The sequence below is a fragment of the Acinonyx jubatus genome, chromosome D3 (assembly GCF_027475565.1).
Source record: "Acinonyx jubatus isolate Ajub_Pintada_27869175 chromosome D3, VMU_Ajub_asm_v1.0, whole genome shotgun sequence".
NCBI classification, from domain to species: Eukaryota; Metazoa; Chordata; class Mammalia; order Carnivora; family Felidae; genus Acinonyx; species Acinonyx jubatus.
Window position 1 is genome coordinate 51,344,203 of NC_069392.1, and position 16,268 is coordinate 51,360,470.

Here is a 16,268-nt window from a genome sequence, read left to right on the forward strand (position 1 = left end):
AACAATTCAACCGTATTATATATGCTCAACTGAATTGTCTCTAAGAATATAGTTGTCACCATGGGTGAAAAATGGTTTTATTTAATAATGCACCCATTGGTCCAAATAAGTTTTAGCTCTATAGTTGGTATTCCTGAATATCAATAGAAAGCCATGTTCAATACATTTTAATCACAACTGTTTAAAAAAAATATTTGAATTTAAATATGAAATGTTTAAATCAAATAGAACATACTAAAATAAATATGCATGTACATTTTCAGATTTTTAAATTAATATTTTGCAATTTTTGCTTCATTTTTTATAAGTTTATTTATTTTGTTTTAATAACCTCTACACCCAACATGGGGCTTGAACTCACAATCCAAGATCAAGAGTCTCATGCTCTTCTAACTGAGCCAGCCAGGCACTCCTTCATTTCATTTTTTTAATTAAAATGTACAGATGTGGCTATGCTCTATTCCATTTCCTTCCTCTTCTTCAAGGAATAGTTTCTTCTAAGTTGGCATTTATACTTCCCTTGTAGGCTTTTGTACTTTTATTATATACACATGTGCCTATAAAGTATAAGCTGATACTGTGCACAGCTTGTGTCTTCATGCGTCCTTTTACAACTTGTATTTTTCACTCAACAATACACTTAAGATTTTTCTGTGAATATACCACAGTTTATTTTTCTCATTCTCCTATGATGGTCATTTAGATTATATTCTTGTTTCCTACTTTCTCTATTACAAATGACACTACAGTAAACAGCCTTACAGGTGCAAGATACTAAGATGCATACCTGCGATAGAGACATATGAGGATCTCCAATTCCAATAATTACTGCCAACTTGTTGTCCAGCGTGAACATAAATTTATTTCATGTCCCCCAGAGTATTAGATACCTCTATTTCTCATATCCTCTACACCAGTTCATTATACTTGACTTTTCTAACTGTTGCCAATCTTACAGCTGATGCTTTAATGTGCATTTTCTTAATTTCTAGTGAGATTGAACATCACTTCTTGTGTTAATTTGTCATTTACCTCCTGTAAATCGTCTGTTGCTCTCATTTAGTCATTTTTGTATTGCTTGTCTTTTTTAAATCATATTTTACTTGTAGGCTTAGGTGGTTTGCTTTTGTAATCTTTTAGTGGTATCTTTTGATAATCAGTGCTTCACTTTGAAAGTAGTCAAATTTATTAAGTGTTTCCTTTAGTTTTTTAAAGTAGTTTCATTAAAACTTTCCTCCAGTTTATACTTTTGTATATTAATATCTCCCCTCTGCCCTGTCATAAACACACTATCTGATACTTCTTTACAAAAATTTTAAAGTTACTTCCAACTTTTAAATCTTTTACTCATCTGGAATTATTTTGTGTGTGTAGATATCTAATCTTGTCCTTTGCCATATGGATAGCCAACTATCTAGAACCATCATTGAGTAGTTCTTCCCTTCTTAACTAATAATGATACTGCTGCATATATCATATGCATGGACCCCAATTATAGAATCTATTTCAGGACTCTGCTTTATTTCATCAGAGTTTATCTCTACACCAACACTATATAGTTTTAATTAACATAGCTTTATTATAGATTGCAGTATTTGTTTTGGTGACCCAATCCTTATTATCTTCCTTTAAATTATATTTGTTGTTTGTTTGTTTTTTTTAGCCTTCTACTCTTTCAAAAAATTCTTATGACCAGCTGACCAAGTCCATGAAAACCCTTTCTAGGGTTTGCTTGCTTGCTTTTACTAGTCCTTGCTTACTTTTACTACTTCTCAGTAGTTTGTTGAAGAAGTGTAGGATTTCACATGTAGCTAATCCTATAGCTGGCAAAATGGCAGATTTCTCTTCCTTAAATCCTTAACCTCTTTTCCTATTGCTGTTACATATTTTATCTCATGTATGTCCTCGTTAGGACCTCCCGTAGCTGCTGAATAGGGACAGCTATAGTGACCATTGTGGATTTGTTTCTAACTTTAAAGATAACACATTTACCATTTCACCATTCATTATGAGTTTCCTTCCTTCCTGCCTTCCTCCCTCCCTCCCTCCTCCTTCCTCCTTTCCTGTCCTTTCCTTTCCTTTCCTATCCTGTCCTCTTTTCCATTTTTTCTTTCTTCCTTTCTCTTTTTTTCAATCATTAAGTATTGTTAGGTATGCTTCAGTATGTTAAAAAAATAAAGTACATTCCCCTACACTCCTAGTCTACTAAGAATATTTTATAGCAATAAAAATAATTTCCTACTTAGTTTGAAACATAATAATTTTTCTCTCTGAATATATTACTATCTTAAAATACAATAATAGATTTTCTAATGTGAAACCATTTTTCCATTCCTGAGACAAATCTTGCATGGACATGCTAACTTTTTAAATATGTTATTGGTTTGGCTTGTTGGTATCTATTTTAGTACTTCAAATATATGTTCACAAGTGAGATCAGGCTACTATTTTTCAATATCATAAATCCTTACTAAATGCGTTAAAGACAGTTCCACTTTTTTCTGTCCTTTGAAACAATTTACATAAGATAGAGATTATCCATTCCATATAATTATGGAAGAATTCACCTACCACAAGCCTGGACTTGATGAATATATGAAGGTGTCTGTGTGTGAAGACATTTAGCTTTTAATTCAATATCTTTAATGGTTTTAAGTCTATTTAAGTTTTGTATACCTCTTTGAGCCAATGTTGGTAATTTGTATTTTGTAGGAAATTGCTCATTTTGTCTGTATTTTCAAATTAATTGAAATAATACATTAATATTACTGTTTGTCTAAAACATGTCTTCTCCATGACTGTACCTCCTTTTATTCCTAATATTGCTTTATCTGTGTCTTCTCTATTGTTTACTTGCCCAATCATAGTAGCATTTGTGTTTACTTTCAAAGAATAGCTTTTGGTTTTGTTGATTTCTATTGCTGGTTTCTTTTTTTAATGTTCTTTGTAAGACAGAGTATACATACAAAAGACTATACACACACACACACACACACACACACACACACACACTTACATACACATATAGCGTACATGTGTGTTTTAAGAAACAATAAGATGAACACTAGGGCACTCACCTTCAAAGTTAAGAAATAAAATATTACTATTATTTTCAATGTTTCTATATATCGCTCCTCAGTAGCATTTTCTTCCCTCCCACACCCCCTAAAACTCAGGTCATCACTAATGGATGATTTTTGTGTTAATCATTTACTTTCCTGCCTCTGCTTAATTTTATCCCATGTATATGTGTCTTTTTTTTTAATTTTTTTTTAACGTTTATTTATTTTTGAGACAGAAAGAGACAGAGCATGAACGGGGGAGGGTCAGAGAGAGGGAGACACAGAATCTGAAGCAGGCCCTGGGCTCCGAGCTGTCAGCACAGAGCCGGGCGGGGCTTCGAACTCACAAACCGCCAGATCACGACCTGAGCCGAAGTCGACCGCTCAACTGACTGAGCCACCCAGGTGCCTCCATGTATATGTGTCTTTAAAGAAGATAACAGTTTTATTTTGCCAATTTTTAGCTTTTACGTATATGCAGCCATATGCTAATTATATGCTACTTGATTTCATTGCTCAAATTATGTTTGTGAAATTTATCCATGCTGAACATACAGAGAGGTTCATTCATTTTCATTGCTATATAGGACATCATTAGAAATAATGCACAATTAATTCATTAATATAATTTTTGAAAGGGATAATATTCATATATAAATTTAAGTTATGTCATGCTTCTTAAAACTATAAAATAATTTGATACTATATTTGTGGAGATTGGACATATTATTGAATGTAAAATTAAAAATGTAAAGGACCATTAGATTTTCAATGATGAATTAATGACCTTTAAAGTTAATTTAAAAATAAATTTTGTATGGAAGAATGCCCAATTACAAAATGCAACATCCAAAAATAATTTTAAGATTAATGAGTTATTGGGGTGCTTGGGTGGCTCAGTCAGTTAAGTGTCGGACACGAATTGGCTCAGGTCATGATCTCACGGTTTTGTGAGTTCCAGCCCGGCTTTGGGCTCTACGCACTGACCTCGCAGAGGGATTCTCTCTTTCCTCTCTCTCTGTCCCTCTCCTCTCACACTCTGTCAGTCTCTCTCAAAATAAATAGCTTTTAAAAAAAGATTAACGAATTATGGATTGACTATTTGAGTTCAAAAAAATCTCTTTTAATGGAAAATCCTCCAGGTCAACTTTAAATATCTCATTTATAAAGCTGAGAGCTGCACAACTTTAAATTAAAATGTAGCAAATGGAGTTTTAAAAAAGATAATATAAAGTATCCTCCATGTAGTCTGGGAAAAATAATTACTTTGTTTCATTTTACAGTATCATCCAAATTTTATTAATTGTATGATAGAAAGCTATCATACTAATAATAAATCTTGATAAGAAAATTAACGCCAAAAGGAGATTGAAAGTGAGAGGGGTTATCTGAGATTGTTTTACTTTTCCTGTGGACAGTTTTACAGTGAATTCACAGGGAGGCTTTCTAAAATGACATCCTTTTTCAACAGAGGAAAAAGAAGCCAAAGAATGGAAATTTATGGAAAGTCCAAAAAGTAAATGGGATCTTCTTAGTTGAGCATAATAGTTATGAAATTTTAAATCTGTTATTTCTCCTCTAGGCATTTACCTTCTGCAAAATGGAAATACTACTTTCAAATTCTCACCAGCTCAAAGGTAAATCGTTAAGACTGACCTCTCTGTAACTAACTCTCGGTACTTAGGTAATGCCATTAAATTTCTTTCTAACCAAACTCTTTGTAAGACAAGAGTTCTAGTTAAATGAAAAGCATGATGAACCACAGGTAACCACAGGCTCCATATATGGAATGGAAACTGCCAAGGGGATTACAATAGGACCAAAAAATGTGCATAGGCTTACATGTATTTAGTGATTCAGCAGGTGTTTCAGAATCTAGCTGTATCTCAATATGAACATCAACAATCTACTTTCAAAAAGGTAGCTGAGGGGTGCCTGGGTGGCCCACCTGGTGAAGTGATGGACTCCTGCTCAGGTCATGATCTCACTCATGGTCTTGAGATTGAGCCCTTTTAGGGCTCCCGCTCTGGGCTCTGGGCCTGGAGTCTGCTTAGTATTCTCACTCTCCCTCTCTCTGCCCCTCCCCTGCTTGCTCTCTTTCTCTAAGAAAAAAAAAAAAAAAGATACCTGATAATGCACCCACTAAATATATACCAAAACTTGACTTTCTTAGGATTATGATTTTAAAATAGACTAGTTCTCATTTACTTCCTTTATTTGCCTAAGGCTTTTTGTCACTAATGCAAAAGCTAATAGAAATTATTGTACTCTTATTTTTAAAAGATTACTACATCAAATGTTATCAACAAGAAGAACAACAAAAAGTCTACTAAAGCAGTCACGTTATTCTTGTTAATTAACGCTATAAAATCGGAAAAGCTAGAATGCCCATTTGTCAGCATAGATTACAGGCAGAATTCATATATTCCAAGGGGAAAAAGTATTCTATGCTAGAACAAAAAAAACTATTTTAATTCCTTTTGAAGGAAAATGATAGATTAACTGTGCCCAAGTCCATACTATTTAAAATATATAATAGTAACGATTCCCCAAGTGGATTTGATGCGATGAACAATATTAAATGCATATTTGAAAGGATCCCGTTATTTGTAATGGGACAGAAGGAGAGCTGAGCTCATGCAAATTCGTTTTCAATTTTTGTTACAGTCAGAGGAGAAACATTTTAAGAGACTTTCGGTACTACACTTTCAACAGTCCAGTGATGGTCTGATATATTTATTTTCTAGCCCCCAATCCCCACCCCTGATCCTTTTTTCTTTTTCTTGTTTTCTTTTTCTTTGTGTCTGGGGGAGGGAGTGGCGGTGGCCATTAGGAGTTGTATTTTGTGGCAGTTTACAGAGTACTGAGGACAGAGGGCTGTGAAAGATGGAGAAGGGTGCAAATGGGAAGATTCCTCAGCCTATGGGCCAGCTCAGTGGAAAGGCTAACCTGTTAAAAGTCTCAGTTTTGTGTTAAAGACTTGCTTTGAAGCGCTCTCCCTTCAAACAAGGAATTGTTTTTGAGATTCGTTAAGGTATCTATAAAAGGAAAAGTGTTGTGACTTTAATATTATACTGAAAAGTTGACGGTCCGATGAATCAAAAGGAAATACAACAGAAGATGGTCAGTAGAGACCTTAATTTACCCATCAGGGAAGAAATCCAAGGTATCTGTATACTGGGGATTTCGGATGAAATAAATTATTCTATGTACACTCTCCAGTATTCAAGTCTCCTCATTTAGTCTAAACTTTAGGAAATTCTTCTTTAAAGCAATCCTAAACGAATAGGTCATATACTAGAGCTGATGCTATCTCCATTTAGAGTAACGCACACTCGTTTGCCTTGCCACACCCCAACACCCGCACACCCCCCACCCCGCCCCCGTTCTGGGCACCGCAACAGTTCCTTGAATTCCACACCCTCCCCTGGGGGAATACAGGGGAAATCTTGGCAACACAGCACCTTTGCAGTTTCCTCTCCCCATTCTCTAGTCCCTTTCGCAGAAAAATCACACAACACTAAACCCACGCTTTTAAACATCAAAACTGGGAAACTCAAATTTATTACAAAAGATCACACTTTGAGACCAGTTCCTATTTGTAAAGAGTCATTTCATCAGCTCATTTTGTTGGAACAGCTGCCTTGCAGGGCGACGCGCTCATTTGTACAAGTCATTGTCCATAAATTAACTTAGATCTTAAATACCAACCCAATATTCATAACTCGCTGATTCAAAGAGAAGACAAAGCTTTGATCCACTAGCCCCAAAGGCAGAGGAGCAGCAAGAATCCGTGTAGCCACAGCCAACCTACTCCCCAGCTAGGTAGGTTCTCTCCGAATCCGACCCGAGGCCCATCCTTAGATTCGGGTTTGCTGGGTCGCGCGCGGCTCCTTTCCACAGCACAGCCTGAGCGCGACGCTGGTCTAGTCTGAATCTCCGCACGTAATCGCGCCGACAGAGTTCCGGCTTCTTCGCCGTGTGTCTCCTGAATTCTCAGAGAATTGTCCCTAACTTCCTATCCAGGTGAATCTGATCCTGGGTGGCAGGTTTCCGGGGCACATAGGGCCCGAAGGTGGACTCCGGGTTTGCGCAGTACTTCCCGGAGCTGGACACTGGACCACCCAAGCCCACGCCTATCCCCCCACTCCACCCACCCAGACTCTACGCTCTCTGCCCACCCCGACAGTCCCCCCTCCCCCGCATCACCAACCACGACCCCAACCGCAGCCAGGATCCAGCCTTCCCACGCCCCCCGTGCCTCAGGCACACTTCGCCTCGGGCCAGGAGACTCCGGCGTGAGCGCCGAATAACATTTAGCGGAGGCAGAATCTGGAAGTCGGTTTTCAGAGTTCACTCCACGCCGGGACCCAGAGGCACCGTTCCAGCCCCTCCAGTCACTAACGTCCCCATCCCAGGTAAGCCTGGGGTGGGGCAGCCTCCTGAACCCCATCTCACACCTGTGTTTCGCTCACTCAGGGATCCTGAAACACCTGCCCAAGTACAGTTCGTCGCTCTCCACCCAGACGTGCCACCCACCCCCCCCACCTTCGTCCCTAGCCTGGGGAGCCAGGGGAGGGCGTGAGCCCCAGGCACCGTCGACCGCCCAGGAGAGCGCAGACACGCCGGGGCGCGACCGTGATGTCCCAAACACAAAACCCCGTCCCGAGTCGTCCCTCCAAGACTCGTTTTCTGCCCTCACCCGTCCAGGCCCAGACTTGGCTGGTCCTGCCCCGCAGGACTGAGCGGAGGCGCGGCGGTCCGTTCTCGGTCCGCTTGGCCCGGGCTCCGCTCTCCCCGCGGGACAGGGCGGGTCCAGCCCTTCCCGATCCCGGCTCCCACTCACCACGAGGGTCAGCAGCAGCCCGGAGAGGGCTCCGCGCAGGGGGGTCGGACGCTCGGCGGCGGCCATCGGGGGACGGAAAAGGGGCCGCGAGGCAGGAAGGGGGCCGCGGGCGCCGGGCGGGAGGCCAGAGACTGGAGCGGGCGGAGGTGCAGCGGTGCGGGCGTGCCTCGCTGCCGCTCCTCTCCAAGTCCCCTTGGATCTGTCAGGCTTGCCTGCCCGGGAGCGTGTTCGCTCCTGAGACGGGATTGGACGCGGCAGACGCCGGGCTGCCCCTCCTGGTTATTTCTCAAGTCGAATCACGCGGGCAGCTAGGGAGCTGCCCGAGCCTGCCCCTCCGCTCCCCCGGGGCCGCGCCGGGCGCTGGCTCTCGCGGGAAAGCGGTCCCAGGCCCACCCTCTACCGCCTTTCCCACGCCCCACGCCCCTCGTCCGCCCCGCCTTCCCTCCGCGCGGCTCGGGCCGCCCAGACCTTCCTGGAGCGAACCCCCTGGCCGACGCCGCCTGCGCGCTCCCGCTGCAGGACCCAAATCCGCCTGCAGGGATCCCTGTCCCAACACGGGCGCTCCGGGGTGCCAGGAACACCTCCGTCATTGCATCAGCGCATCCTCCCTTCATTCCGCTCCTGATCGAATGCCGGCCAATGTCTCCCGGGTAATAAACCATTTATGTATTCTTTACAAATTTGACTAACATGGTAAGATAAACGACCGAGGGAAGATTATCCCAAGTGGCTTGAATAAACTGGCATTCGGTATACCAGAAATTAAAACCAAGTAGAAGAAACTCCGATATCTGACCATTTGAAGTGTCCCAAATATGAGTGATTACATGAAGAGTCTTCTTTACCGCCAATTTTGTGACCTTATATGAACCTTCTAAGAAAGAATTTGTTCTTCTATGTGAAGTATTGATTTAGTAATTACATGGTAAGTGTGCTAAGGTGCCATTTTTCAGTCTGTGGTAAAAGGAAAGTAAATCTACCACCCAAAAGCTTCTCCTCTAAAATGAAGCTTGCAAATTCAATATTACTCAATAAATGTCACCCAGGTCACCAAGGCATTGTGCGAGGGGCTGGAGGAAAGAGAATGTACAAAACCCAGTGCAGCCCAAAGCAACCCAAAGTCTAGGAGGGCATAAAGGTTAGCATCTTAGCCCAGCAGGGTAAATGTTTTAATGGAGAGGCAGCTAACAACACCTGGACACATTCCTTTATTTCCCTCTCGATGGAATTTTGTATCCCCAAAGCCCCCACTTGTCGGATTCAGGAGGAACTCCTTAGGTGCGTTGCTGTTCCTCAAAGTCCATGTACAAGTTCCAATGTCAGAACCCTCAGATAGTCTAGATTAATCAGGGAAGGTGCTATGGCCTTCATTCATCCCACCCCGCCCATCCAGTAGGCTTGTAAACTGAAGTCTGGGGCTTCCCTGAAACTCACAGGCTCTGAGGATTCAGACACTAAATTCACTTCCAGTCCCAGCTCTGAGGCATCCAAGGCACCCATCAGAAATCCTGTCTCACCTCTGGAGGCCTCCTCTGGAGGCCTCTGAATGAAAGAAGCCTTCCAGTCTCAGAGAAAGTTCTCCAAACTTTTCTCCGCCCCAATCATTTTCATGTTACCCAAGACCTCAGGAAAAGGCTCTCAAAGATTCCTCTGGCCCTAGACAGCCTTTAGAAACACAAGTGAATCATGGCTTTCCTGTAACATAGGTGATGCCGTAGACTGAACTGTGTCCCCTCAAAATCCATATGGTGAAGACCTAACCTGCCTATGACTGCATTTGGAGATAGGCCCGATGAGGAAGGAATTGACATTAATGACGTTATGATGGTGGGGCCCTGATCTGATGGAATTAGTGTCCTTATGGACACAGTGAGAAGGTGGGTGTTTACAAACCAGTAAGAGAGTCCTCATCAGAGGTCAAATAGGCCAGCACCTTAATTTTGAACCCTCAACCCTCAGAACTGAGAACAAATGCTTGATATAAGAACCAACAGAGAAAAGGAGAGGGCAGGACCATGTTCCAGACAAAGGCAACAATACTGGTGTAGCACTGAAGAGCCTGGTAACACCTTCCTACATCAGGAATATAGGAAGGGAGATTCTTCAGAACCACTGGAGTTCAGAAGAAGTCCAATGACTGGGAATTAGGTTAGAAAGCTAGGCTTATAAGAAACCAGGTTGAGGAGCTGAATTTCATCCTGGAAAAGATGGAAGAATCATCTACTCAATCTGTAAAAACAGTTGCTAACTACAGTTACAGAATTATCACTTTGGGTGAGTTAATGAAGTCATTAACTTCCTTCATAACCTATTTATGTCTTCATGTAGCTTTCCTAGGGAATAAAAGGCTTGAAATGTTTTCCTGTATTCTAAGTAGTCTTACTTTTCAGTGATTTCGGTTTTATCTACTAGAGCGAGTCTGACCTATTTATTACTGTCATCCAAATGACTAAAACTATAAGATAGCTATTATCTGCTTGTTTCAGCTCTACTGGGTAATTGAGGCGATTGTTAAGCCTACTGACTATGTAACAGTTACTCTGAGCTTCCATTTTTAGCTCCTACAAAATAAAAGTTATAGGAATCTATTCCAGAAATATGATAAGAAAGCATGTTGGGGATATTTTCGATTTAAATTGCAAATTCTGAATAACAGACATACTTTTAATTACCGTGTTGACATTTCCTGTTTTGCTATAGCATGTACTTGCCCATCATGAGTAGATTGGTCTACGCTCTAATGAAAATGCATTTTTATAGCTTAGAAGAATCTTCCTACGCAGTTATAATTATAAATGTGACTTGAGGATAAATTAAAATTACTTTTATTTTTCCTGTGTAAATTATAATATAAAATGAGTTTGTTAAAAATCTATTTACAATATGAACCTCAGTTTGAGCATTGTGAGAACTGGATCCTTCTGTAATCAAGTCAACTTTAAATCACCATGAGACATCATAAAGCGTAAAAAGTTATTCTGAAATGTCTTTATTTTAATACTCATTTCCCAAGCTGCCAAATCAGTTGGAAGTCACCCCTAAAAGGATAATGTACAAAAATGGGAAAGAAGCATTATTTCCCCTTGTTACTTTCTTAGTCTGAGTAGCTATAATAAAGGTAAGGGCAGCAATAATAAAGGATCAATATGGGAAATGATTTTAGGCTGAAGTACAAAACTTCAGGAATCCAGGTGAATTCAAAAATGTTCAGTAGAAAGCAAACCTAAGATTATTAAGAGTTCTCTGTACTTAGGAGGGATCTCTGGCCACAGAAAGAGTGGAAGAGAAGTGGAAGCTAACCCCCGGCCCACTGACAAGGCTGCCTTGCACAACTTAACGCCAACAGGCTCTGGTCTCACACACCTACTCGCCTCTGTGGCTTGCATGGGCTATGACATGGCAAGTGTGGGTCTCCTCAAACCATGCCTATAAAATACAACCAGGGAAACTGTATGATTTTTGGAACAAACTTGCTAGTAAGGAAAGAAGTGTATGAAAAGAAGCTTGAATTAAAATCAAGTTAAAGATTGGTTTGAATAGGCCTTCTGAAGATGTAACATGAGTTCTGCCATGAACTCAAGTTCATGTAGCACTTTTAGAATAGTAGCTCAGAAGCACTTTTAGAATACTGCTTAGGATAAATGGTCACAGTAATAAACAGTAATTGAGCAAATTACTTGTTGAATCAACAGTGAGGAATACCGTACAAATGTGTCCTCACATGCTGGGAGCCCTTGCAGACTTTATTTTTGGAAGTTAGCTCTCCTTAATATACCCACTTGCTCTTTCGGAGAGACTCCTTCCTCATACTTGGGAACCAAGTGGTCATTTTCCTTCAAGAGTAACCACCTCCTGCTATTGCTACTCAGGTTCCAGGAGAGGACACTGCTTTTCCTGTATCACCTTTCCAAAGTGTGTCTAGAGGCTCTCCACTAATTTCCCAGAACACCACTGAGAACAGCCTTGACTTTTTGGTCATTTAAAAAGACTGCTGGAGACTTGGGGATACTAGACAATTGAAGTCAAGAATAACATAAAAAAACAAAAACAAAACAAAAACAAAAAACTATGATACTGCATTGTTGCCCAGAAAAAGAGCCATCCCAGAATCCCTGTCTGCCTCCTTCTTCTCCTGTCTTTCCATGGCAAGTACATTTCCCCCATGGAAATTCTCCAAGCAGCTAAGAGAACCTCAAGTCTAGACCAGAATGACCCTGGCCCACCAGGCAGAGAAGTTTCCCCTTCACCTTTTCCATGCTGGGTCTGTCAGTGTCAGGTCACTCTAGAATTCATTTCTACCCAGAGTGATTGGCAGAGGGACTACACATGCCCTTGAGGAGAAAACTTACTCCCATCCACAGGGGTGTAGCTTTTCACTATATCCTTGGCAGCAATCGTACAAAAATTGGACCTTTGTACATTTCGCAAATTCAGAATTGTCCAATATAAGTAACACCATGACGATCATCCAATCCAGACAGAATGTGCCAGGCTCAGAGAGGCTCCTTTTAGGAGCACTTGGGTGGCTCAGGCAGTTGAGTGACCGACTCTAGGTTTGGGCCCAGGTCGAATCTCACGGTTCCAGGGTGTGAGCCCTTCATCAACCTCCACCATGCTGATAGGGTGGGGTCTGCTTGGGATTCTCTCCCCCCTCACCCTCTTTCTCTGCCCCTCCCCCACTCGCACTCTCTCTCAAAATAAATAAGTAAACATTAAAAAAATTTAAAGAAAGAAAGTGTCCTTTCAGTCTCTCCTTATTAATTAAAGATTCAAGAACTATTATAAGAGTTTCAGCAAATCTTCTCCCACTAAAATCTTGAGACACCCTTACAAACATCTTCTGCGCATGGGCCTTTTTAAGGCAGGGAAGTGGTCTTCCAGTGACTTCTCACTGGGCTGGAAGGAATGGTGATTTCCCCTGAGAAAACAAAACTCCATTGTATGGGGAATAACTCCCTCCAGGAACCAGATAAAAGCAATGTAACAAAGCTCTGGTACAAGGTGAAATTTTAGTCCCTCTCATCCATCGTGGAATCATCCCATGATTCTTCACTTCCCTTTACTTCAGAGTGGAACTCTCCTCCCAGTGGGTGAGGCTGTCGTCTCTCCTGGACATTCTCATGTTCCTAAGAGCTCATTGTGTGCATCTGTCTGTTCAAAGGGCATTGCTCAAGCATGAAGGTTTACAGGTGTGAGTGGGCTGACATCCAGATCTCCTGTGTCATTTATCTCCACGTCATCCTCTGATTCACTGCCCCATCAGCCTTCTTTTCTCCCACACGTTTGAGAGGACGGTTCCTCAACCACAGCTCGGGGAAGCAGCATATCCCCCAGCTCAAGTGCCTATCGTCTAGCTCACAACTAGAAAACTGCTTTTCCCACCAGTTCCCTATATGGGCAGTAAATTATTTCTTCAACATGTATTGATTTATTGTTATCAATTCATTTTATTGATCATCAATGATCCATTCGTTATTTTTATTTGCTCAAGATTTATTATTCTTGATTTGTCTCTTCTTTTCAGCCTGCCCGGTTTCTCAAGCCCTCTGTCACTAGATGAGGTTTTCCACCAATGAGCTATTCAGTGTTTGCTAAATTGTTCAGCCAGTGCCCCCGTTCTTTCTTTGCGTTCCTTTCAAGCGTCCTATTTGTTTGCCTTTCAATGTTATAAGCTGCACAATTTCCTAAATGGTAAGCCGTAGTTTTTGTTTCTTTGTTTTTTTTAAGTTGGCTCCACACTCAGCGTGAAGCCCAACATGGGGCCTCGAACTCATGACCCTGAGATCAAGACCTGAGCTGAGATCAAGCATCGGACCCTTAGCCAGATGAGCCACCCAGGCGCCCCTGGTAAGCTGTAGTCTTAACGTGCATGTATCTATGTAAGATTATACCAGAATCTTACTCCTCTAAACAACTCTAATGCAATGGTCCTTCCTGAATATTTACAAAGATGTAAACAAAAAGACCGAAGAGCTAGTAATATTTCTAGTAGGTATGTGAGTGTGTATCAGGAAAGCTATTTTGTTGTCACTTTCCACTAACTTTGTTTTTTAAGTTTGTTTGTTTGTTTGTTTATATAATCTCTACATCCAATGTGGGGCTCATGCTCATGACTCTGAGATCAAGAGTCGCAGGCTTTTCCAACTAAGACATCCAGGCACCCCCTACTTTCGACTAACTTTGCCAGTGTTCCTTATTTTTTAATATTTTTATTTATTTAAATTTTTCTTAATGCTTTCTATTTATTTTTGAGAGAGAGGGAGAGATAAAGAGTAAGAGGAGGAGGGATAGAGAGAGATGGAGATACAGAATCCGAAGCAGGTTCCAGGCTCTGAGCTGTCAGCACACTGAGCCACCCAGGTGCCCCTGCAGTATTCTTTACATGTTCAATAAAACTGGCTGTCTCTCCCAGATTACAAGTTCTATTCATATGGTGGTCGGAGAAAGGTCTAATCTGAACTATAATATGTCCCTTTTAAACAAGAATCTTTGGCCAAAATCTCCCTGCTAGGCCCTCAAAGTAATAAGTATTTTTTTACAAGTCTCAGAATAAATGATTCCAAACTCAGAAGCATCCATAAGAACTTTATTTCCTATTCAAGAGAACATTTAGGTAGCAATCAGATATTATCTGGAACAGCTTTTCAACATCTAACGACAAGTTATCTGACCTCAGCTGCTGTCCTGTTCCAAAGTCTGGGCAGAGCCTGGAGACCGCTGTCTCCCACACTCCTCTCATCCAGAAAGGGGAGACAAAAAGAAATTGGGGAGGAACAAGCACTATGGATATGGCTTGGACATCTTTTCTCCTTTACGATGACCTGCCTTTCTGTAATATTTCTAAGATAATTGACACCAGTGTCACCCACTCTCACGTGTTCCTTTCTCATTTGGTACAATGAGATTCAAGTTTTCTCTCTCCAGAGATACTGGTAATTGATAAGCACACACAAGTTCTTATGACAAAATGAAAGACAAAGGATATATTGTTTTCTGCCATGTTCCCATATTGTAACATATAAATGATTCCCTGAGAATAAGGTGGCCTGAGCCTTGCTGCACCAGGCTCTCCCATGACAGTCTTCAAAATTCATCTGTTTATAGAAGGAAGTACTGTGTTATGGCAGTTGGCCAGGAATATGCCAGGTCCCCCTTCCCCCAAGTTTGTTCAAAGGCCTCGAGTTTTTTCCTCCCCTTCATTCCCTCTTTTAATTTTGAACAAATGGGAACAGTGGTCCTTAGGTCACAGTAGATCTTTGTACTTGGCTATTGTTGAGGCAAAATGAAAGAGACTGTTTTGACAACAGCATTATATTAATAAAATGAAGAAGAACACTTCAAAAATAACAAGAATTCAAGGGGTGACTGGTTCTTTCAGTCAGTAGAACATGTGACTCTTGATCTCAAGGCCGTAAGGTCAAGTCCCATGTTGGGTATAGAGATGACTTTAAAAAAATAAATAAATAAAAAGGAAACAAAAGACGAAAATTTAAGTCAGCATGACCTGGGTATTCTAGCTCCATTTGCTTAGAGATTCTAAGTAAAGTTATAAATTGTTTGTTTTCAACATAATTGTCCTGGGGTAAGCCTATTTGGTTTTAGAATCTCTGGCTTTTCCATCTTGTGAAAACATACAATTCTACGAAAGTTTTTTTCCTTCCCATTTGATCCAACTATGTGATTGATCTATATACCTGAGTAGGTCCCAATTTACCTCACCCAAATGGTCAAACATGATGCTTCTGGAGCCTTTTATTTTTCTTTATTGGGGTATAATTTACATAGAGTACAATTCATAGGCCTCAAATGGACACTTCAATAAGTCTTGACAAATGTATATATATACTGGTGTTACCATCATTCAAATCAAGATATGGGACATTTTCTGGGGGGTGCCTGGGTGTCTCTGTCAGTTGGGTGTCCACCTCTTGGTTTCAGCTCAGGTCATGATCTCACGGTTCCTGGGTTAGAGCCCCACATCAGGTTCTGCACTGCCTGCCTGGGATTCTCTCTCTCTCCCTCTCTCTGTCTCTGTCCTTCTCTCTCTGCTCCTCCTGCATGCTCTCTCTCTCTCTCTCAAAATTAAAAACAACAATAAAAAAATTAAAAAGAAAAAGAAAAATGTTTTGACCCAAGTCAATACCTATCCCCATGCTGAGGCAACCGCGTTCTGCTTTCAATCATTAAGTAATTTTGACTTCCTTGTAATGTCACATAAATGGAATGACATGCTGCGTTACCATCACACACGGTTATCTATTACTGCATCACTTTTTATCTATTGGACATCACTTTTGCAATATTCCACAATTTAGTGGCTTAAAACAAGAATTCATGATCTCACAGTTTCTACAGAATGC

General features: G+C 41.1%; 1 protein-coding gene across 2 annotated transcripts in view; it reads right to left on the reverse strand.

The window, feature by feature from the left end:
- The window catches only part of DSC3 (desmocollin 3), a 51,513-nt gene extending 43,226 nt beyond the window's left edge, over positions 1-8,287 (reverse strand). For both annotated transcript variants that reach the window (XM_027068693.2, XM_027068695.2), the window contains exon 1: positions 7,909-8,287. In XM_027068693.2, the coding sequence (XP_026924494.2) occupies positions 7,909-7,974 (66 nt within the window). In that variant the 5' untranslated portion in view covers positions 7,975-8,287. The remainder of the gene's footprint in view (positions 1-7,908) is intronic.
- Positions 8,288-16,268: the final 7,981 nt, after the last annotated feature.